At 46.3% G+C, this 8,229-nt stretch overlaps 1 protein-coding gene across 1 annotated transcript; it reads left to right on the top strand.

The window, feature by feature from the left end:
• The first annotated feature begins 1,491 nt into the window (after positions 1-1,491).
• TRIM32 (tripartite motif containing 32) lies at positions 1,492-5,019 on the top strand. Its single transcript, XM_010082755.1, is given in 2 exon segments — positions 1,492-1,637; positions 3,009-5,019. Coding segments are annotated over 2 exon segments (2,157 nt in total).
• The last annotated feature ends 3,210 nt before the right edge of the window (positions 5,020-8,229 follow it).

Genomic DNA, 8,229 nt, shown 5'->3' with positions numbered 1-8,229 from the left:
AAAAAAAAAAAGCAAAAAACCCCCCCAAAAACCAAACCATCAAAAAACCAAACCCCTGTCTTGTCGCGCTGGTTTTGTTTTTGGGTTTTTTGGGGTTTTTTTGTCATCGCCACTGAAAGCCGGCCATGAATGCTGCAGGAAGGAGGCACGCTGCACATCCCGCAGCTTTACCCCAGTATCGTAACTTGACAAATGGCTCCGTCGGCCCAGACGGGCATGACTTTAACATGACAGAAGCCAGAAATCACGAGTGAAGCCAGTTGTCTCACTGCCCGTGCCAACTACAGAGCAAGAAGAGAAGCCACAGCAGGAACAGCTTTTTGATCTAACGAAGCCAAACGCGCATAATTTACAGAGTTTTGTAGCTTGATCCTCAGCTGAGGCTTCTTCTAATACCCTGCTCTGCGTCAGGGAACGGCCTGGGGAGGGACTGATACGCAAGGACAACTGGCTGCTAAGGAAACTTCCAGGAAGGCTCGGCGGAGTGCAGGGTAAAGATAAAAGTGCACCAGTAAAAATAATTTCACGTTATTAAGGCACATGCTGGTATTCTGATAAAAGGGGGTTATATATGAAAAGAATGTCGTACGAATCATCTTTCTAAAAACCGAACCTAACTTAAAACTAAACAAAATCCCCTCTGCCATTGTTCTTTAATGAAGATACTTGTTTTAAACATAGATTTTTATGTAACTTGCAGTGTCTGGTATCTGTGCCGCTCCCTCATCCTTCCCTAAGCAAGTCTTTTGACCTATTTCCAAGGAAAATAAGAAGAATGGAGCTGGTATCCTGTGTTTCATTTTTAAAAACTGTGCTAAAATACAGATTTTTCATCCCTCAGAGGAAGGTTTATGATCTACATGGCACTGCCTAGGCTTTTGCTTCCCCAGCTGAGATATATGCGAAGAATAAAAGAGAAGCATGTTCAGGGGCGGCGGCAGCAAGCGCTTGCGCTGCCGCTGCTCCCCAAGGGCCAGGGATGTGACACTCATCATGGCACCACTGCACTGAGGATCAGATCTCACCTTGGTGCTTGGTGGAGATTCTGCTGAATCCCTTCCTGAAATGTGGGCTTTAAAGGACTGTGAACTGCAGCTGATAAATTAAAATTATTTTTTTCTTCTCTGTACGGACATAAAGACCTTTGCTTCATTGCAGTTGTTTTCTTCCACTTGAGCAAATGGTAAACTGAAATACACTGAACCTTTCTGTCTGAAATGCTCCAGAGGATGAAGCAGGCGAACCCAGCAGGGAAGCCAGAGTGCTGCATGTGCGCAGCCATTATTCAGAAAAAGCTGTCTGTTCACATCCCTTTGTGACCATCTCTTTGTTTTAAAGACCAACTACTTCCTTCTCCTCCTTTCCCCCTAGAAGAAATGTTTTCTTCCCTATTTCTTTTAATGGCTGAGCAATGCAATAGCAAAGGTATTGAAACCCGGTCTACTGAATAATAACTTAATGATGTGAGCCCTGTTCTTTCCTTTTGAACGGATGGCTGCTTTAGCAGGAGAGCTGCTGGGATCTGCTCCCTGCTGTCAGGGATGTGAGGATGGAGAAACCTGGATTGAAGCTGAACAGCAACTAGAGTGGTATAAAACTGAACCAGAATAAAAGAATGAGGTCAACACTGCAAGATTGTGAAATCCAGAGAAATTATGTGCAATTAAGCTAAGTTCTTGAACTAACAGTAAACACTTGTAGTAAATATTAACTCCATGTGCTGGTTTTGCCTGGGCTAGAGTTAATTTTCTTCATAGTAGCTAGTAGGAGGTTATGTGTTGGATTTGTGCTGAGAATAATGTTGATAACACACTGATGTTTTAGTTGTTGCCAAGCAATGCTCACACTAAGCCAAGGACTTTTTCAGCTTCTCGTACTGGCTCTGACCTCCCTGCTTCTTCTCTACAAGAAGCTTGGAGGAGACACAACTGGGACAGCTGACCCAGACTGGCCAAAGGGATATTCCATACCATAAAATGTCATACTCAGTGTATAAGCTAGGAGAGTTGGCTGTGGGGTGTGATGGCTGCTTGGGAACTGGCTGGGCCTCAGTCGGTCCGTGGGGAGGGCTTGCATCATTTGGTTTTCTTGGGTTTTGTTTTCTTTTGTTGTTGTTTTCCTTGTTGTTGTTATTATTTTACTTCTATTAAACTGTTTTTCTTTCAGAGTTTTCTTACCTTTTTCCTCCAATTCTCTTCCCCATCCCACTGAGGGGGGAGTGAGCGAGCAGCTGTGTGGTAATTGCCGGCTGGGGTTAAACCACAACACTCCATTACTGCTAATGCCTGCTAGAACACTGCCGCGTCGAGCTCTGTTTAATTTGCATGCTGAAGCATGATGCAGCCCGGCAGAAGTTAATGAAACACTGCTGTAAAATCTTCGCTGTGTGTTTTCAGTCTGTACAGTCATTCTCAGGACGAGTGGAAGCTGACAAATCGTTACTTCTAGTTTCACTTTCTGGCAAAAGTACGAAACCTTGAAAATTTATTTTGGCTATCTAGGAAAGCAGAGTAAAACAACCACATTTATTTCATTCGTATCTGATGTCACATCTGAATGCGGGTCTCTAGAGGTGATATATTAATGTCCTAAAGCATTGCACCATCTGGTTCCTCTTTTGATGCACAACGTTTTGAATACTTGGTTTAATCTCCCTGGGTTTCAGTAAATTATGTAAACTTGGAGGCTTGGCAGCGGGAGATGGGCACCATGAGGAGATGATTCAGTCATCAATATCTATTGGGCTTCCTTATTGCTGCCATTACACTTCTTTCAGTTCTACTTATAAATTTTGCAAGTAAATAATTCATCGCACTAGGTGCTGCGAGTTAGTTTTGGAATTTGCCGACTCTGAGATTAGCTATGACTAATCCGTCCCTTCCAAACATGGAAATGCTAACTGGGCTTTTTTTCTGGGGTTGGGTGATAAATCAGAAATAAATTGCATGTATATGTAGCTGCCGGTGCTGACATAAATCGCATTTCCTTTTTTTTTTTTTTCTGGACAGACCTGAAGCACCGTGGAACAGATGCGAGTACAAGACTTTGCACCAGCTAAAGCTGCCTTGGAAAGCCATGGCTGCCGCCCCTCATCTCAACTCAGATGCACTCCGAGAGGTCCTGGAGTGCCCCATTTGCATGGAGTCCTTCACTGAGGAGCACCTGAGACCCAAGCTCTTACACTGCGGGCACACCATCTGCAAACAGTGCTTGGAGAAGCTCCTGGCAACCAGCATTAATGGGATACGGTGCCCCTTCTGCAGCAAAATCACGCGGATCACCAGCTTAGCTCAGCTGACTGACAATCTCACTGTGCTGAAGATCATAGACACCACCGGACTGGGGGAAGTGGTGGGTCTTCTCATGTGCAAGGTCTGCAGGAGAAGGTTGCCAAGACATTTCTGCAAGAGCTGTAGCTTGGTTTTATGTGAGCCATGCAAGGAGACATCCCACATGCCCCAAGGACATCGCGTCATTGCTATCAAAGAGGCTGCTGAAGAGCGTAGGAGGGAATTTGGGACGAGGCTTGCCAGACTTCGGGAGCTCATGGGTGATCTGCAGAAAAGAAAAGCATCTCTGGAGGGTGTTTCGAGAGACTTGCAATCCAGATACAAAGCAGTTCTGCAAGACTACAGCAAACAAGAGCGCAAGATCCAGGAAGAACTGGCCAGGTCACGCAAGTTCTTCACCACATCTTTGTCTGACGTGGAGAAGGCAAATAATCACGTAATGGAGGAGCAAGCTTATTTGCTGAACTTAGCAGAAGTGCAGATAATGTCTCGCTGTGACTATTTCCTTGCCAAAATAAAACAGGGAGATATAGCTCTCTTGGAGGAGGCGGCAGACGAGGAAGAACCAGAACTGACAAACAGTCTCCCAAGGGAGCTGACTCTTCAAGAGGTTGAACTCCTTAAGGTGGGCCACATGGGACCACTGCAGATCGGGCAGGTGGTGAAGAAACCCCGGACCGTTAACATAGAGGAATCACTCATGGAAACTGCAGCGTCCTCATCGGCATCATTTCGGGAGCCGGACTTTGTGCAAGAAGAGGCCACCTGCACACCCAATTCCTCACCGGCCAAGCCAAGGTTGCCTGAAGCAGCCACGAGCATCCAGCAGTGTCACTTCATCAAGAAGATGGGCTCCAAGGGCAGCCTGCCAGGGATGTTTAATCTCCCCGTCAGCCTACATGTCACCCAGCAAGGAGAGGTGCTCGTGGCAGACCGAGGCAACTTCCGAATCCAGGTTTTTACCCGCAAGGGCTTTCTGAAGGAGATCCGCCGGAGCCTGAGCGGAATTGATAGTTTTGTATTGAGCTTCCTTGGAGCAGACTTGCCCAATTTGACTCCCCTTTCTGTCACCATGAACTGTGATGGCTTGATAGGTGTCACTGACAGCTACGATAACTCTGTCAAGGTCTACACCATGGATGGTCACTGCGTAGCGTGTCACCGCAGCCAGCTCAGCAAGCCCTGGGGCATCGCTGCCCTGCCTTCGGGGCAGTTCGTAGTGACCGACGTGGAAGGGGGGAAACTCTGGTGTTTCACGGTGGACCGTGGTGTGGGAGTAGTGAAGTACAGTTGCTTATGTAGCGCGGTGCGGCCAAAGTTTGTCACCTGCGATGCTGAAGGGACCATCTACTTTACTCAAGGGCTGGGACTTAACCTGGAAAACCGGCAGTATGAGCACCATTTAGAAGGAGGTTTTTCAATTGGCTCCGTGGGCCCAGACGGGCAGCTGGGACGGCAGATTAGCCACTTCTTCTCCGAGAATGAGGATTTCAGGTGCATTGCTGGGATGTGTGTCGATGCCAGGGGAGACCTCATTGTTGCTGACAGCAGCCGGAAAGAAATCCTGCATTTTCCTAAAGGAGGTGGTTACAATATCCTAATCCGGGAGGGACTCACCTGTCCTGTCGGTATTGCCATTACTCCCAAAGGGCAGCTGCTGGTGCTGGACTGCTGGGATCATTGCATTAAGATCTACAGTTACCATCTGAGAAGATATTCCACCCCTTAAAGGCAGGTCTCTTAAGCAAAGCCTATTTTGGCAGCAGAGGTTCTTCCAGCGTCATTGCAGTCTGATGGGAACCAGTGTCAGGAGTTCAGGAGGATTGTGCCATAACCGACGGGGGTTTGGCATAGAGGCTGTTAACGTTTTGTGTTTAGAAGCAGAATAGCTTACATGGTGGTGGTCTGCTTTTTCCTCTTCGTTTTTTTTTTTTTAATAAAATCTATACAATAAAAAAGAACACGTGCAAGGGAAAGAATCCATCCTTCTGGAGTAGTGGTTCCTTGCTAAATGACTGGTCATTCCATAAACCTTCTCAACTCCTTTCGCCACATCTCCTGCACTTCCAGCATCAACCATTGGGTCTTTTTTTGTGCCATGAACACTGACTGACTGCTCTAAATCACCTTCCCTTAGAGGACTAGAGAGGCGATCCTCTTCTCGCTGTGGTACTCTCAAGGAACTGGGTAGCAGTTGTCTGGGCAACTACTAGAGAAAGCAATTTCTGATTGCAGCGCTGCATAAAACGAAATAGCTCTCTTAAACCGTGCGGAGATGGAGCTTTACTTTCAAACTGACAAGGGAGGGTTTTCTCTCTCTCCGTTTTTCTGGTATTCAGGAGATTGCTCCTGTCGTGCCATTTGTGAACCGTGTCTGTTCAATGTGAAGTGAGTACTGTGCAGTCGTGGGAGATCGAGCTGAGCCAGAAAACTGCCCTCTGATGGCAACAGGGTTTTTATTACTATTAAGAGTTCTGCTAGGTAGAAGGGGGTGAAAAGGGAGGGAGCTGGAGAAAAAAAAACCACCAGGGGAAACCTACGGTTGAGATTTGCTGTTGTTTTATTATTAAATGTATCCTGGAAACTGTCTTTGGAAGGTATGTCTGGTATCTAAAGCTTCGTGGGGGAGGAGGGAAGGGCTGGGGGGAATAAGACTGGGAGATTGTAGTAAATGAGGTTAAATGCAACGTATCGTATGTTCACCTGCACTTCACTCTCTGCATTCCAGACCACTGCGTTTAGCGATAGGTTTCCACCCATCTGCACTTTGTGTGTGCAAGCTACTCACTGCTGAGATGGGGTGGGGGGGACGGACTGGTTTGCTTTTATTTTTTTAATACTTGGAAGCACGTCTGTTGGTGCATTGCTTTTTTTTTTCCCTTGCACAGCAAAACACTACATTCCTCAGATTTTTCTTTTTTTTTTTTTAATGGCACCAGCAGGCACCAGAGTTCACGTTCATCGTGGCTTTGGGCCAAATGAAGCACAAAACTGCAGCTGTGTGAACCAAGGCCCCCACAGTGCTACTCTCCTGGCTGATAAATGTGTACCTCAGTGTGGTGCTGCTTGCCTAGAATAGTTTATTGAAGGAAAGATGCATTTAAATAGGGCACAGTGGTAGCATGTTAATCTGCCACAGATAATAGTTACACTGCAGCGCATTTATTTGTTGCTATCAACAACGTAGTTGCAAATTTGGGGGCAGGACAGACAATATAAAAGCTGATTTTATGGTGGCTGCCATGCTACAGCAAATTGTTTGCTACTTGTGCTACAACATGTATGCAACAGGTGATATTTTTAAGCTCCCACATACTTTCCTCTAATGAACCAGCAAAGTGAAATAGGCTTCAGAGCCGCTGCTGCTCCAGCCAGTTGTTCGGCAGTTACAGGGTTTGCAGAAGCAGCACTGGGAGCACATTTTGGTGGGATTTTTTTTTTTCTTTCCCTGCTCTGCTCAACTGGAGCACTGAAGAGGGCCAGCACAACAAACACCCAGCTGTGTGATGGACATGCCCCTCCATCACGGCAACTTCCTATTTTTCTTGCTGTAATTTGCTGGAAAAAGCTTTCAGAGAAGGGAATAGGAGCTAAGACACTACCACTATCTACCACCCCAGGGAACTGAACCCCCTTCCCTCCCGAGCTGCTCCGCGTGTTTGCCAAGGCTACCAGTTGCACAGAATTATTTACATTCTCTGCTTCTCTGTTTGGGTGGGAGGAGGCAGGCGCCTAAGGTATGTAACAGCAATCTGGGGAGCTGATCTCATCTCGCATGTATGTTTTCTGGGAGATGACTACTATTACTGGGCCGTTCTGCAGTTAATTGCGTTGTAACTCAAGGCGTTTTTTCCAGTATTATGGTAATGGCAGCTCCTCTCCTACTGATCTCTTTAAACATTTCTCCTGTTTCTAAGAACTGCTCCAAGCAGGAAGCTACTGTGGACCTGAATAATTGAAGCAATATTATCTATGATAATATGTACCTCTGTCATTTTCTGTTCCAATGGATTTTATTTTTTTTTTTACAATAAACATCACCCTACTAGCAATAATATTTCCTGGAGTGCTTGAAGGGACTAAAAGCTGGTCCAGTAAACTGAGCACTTGGTTACCTCAGCCTGTTCCTGGTTTCACAGTTCAGACAAAGCGTCTGTTATCTGTTTCTCACTCAGAGATTCAAGAAAAATAACACTACCCTGCGAAGAACTGGTGGGGCAGGACACTGCGATTGGCGCCTGGGGGTGTGTGTCGCCTGCGGCTCTTCTAGTCTTGAGTTTCAGGCGGAAAAGGGAAAAAGAAACCTGCTGTCCCTCGCCCAGGGTACGCAGGGCCCCTGATAAAACTCTACAGTGACTGTCAGATATTTTGCAGAGCTGTATTTCTTGCTGTGGTGCCCCCCTGCAATGGTGTGATCATTTGCCAAACAAGATGAACCGAAGTAATTAAGGATTGTGATGAAATAGTTTGGTTTCTGCTCTCTACCTGGAGAAAGAGCTTGTCTGGTTATACGGATGTGTTTGGTTTTTAAAGATTAGGTAATAAAGGAAAAAATTGATCCAATTAAAAGCGCATTGCAAACAGCTCATTTTCTTATTAAAAACACTTCATCTCCTCCCTTTGGTGGCAGATTGGTTTTTACGGCCAGTGGGGTTTAGATTGGGGAACACAACGGCTACGAGACCCCTTTCTGCTGCCAGCTTGCGGCGGATAAATCTGATCTTGGCAGGTCTCATGTAACTTTATCTGCCGCTTCCCTCCGCACCTCTTAAACAAATTCTAGAGTTTCATACCTTAATTCACGCCGATACTCCCACAAGGGCAATATCTGACTTTTCACTGTAGCTAATACCTGATGTTTTCAAGGTCTGGCCCAAATTCCCTGGCAGCGAGTGCTTGGGACCGGGGCGTGGCAGCCTGGCTGGAGGCTGCATCACCC

This window comes from Pterocles gutturalis, unplaced genomic scaffold (assembly GCF_000699245.1).
Source record: "Pterocles gutturalis isolate BGI_N339 unplaced genomic scaffold, ASM69924v1 scaffold2950, whole genome shotgun sequence".
NCBI lineage: Eukaryota > Metazoa > Chordata > Aves > Pterocliformes > Pteroclidae > Pterocles > Pterocles gutturalis.
The sequence above is the reverse complement of the archived record's forward strand: the minus strand, read 5'-3'. Positions and strand labels throughout refer to the sequence as shown.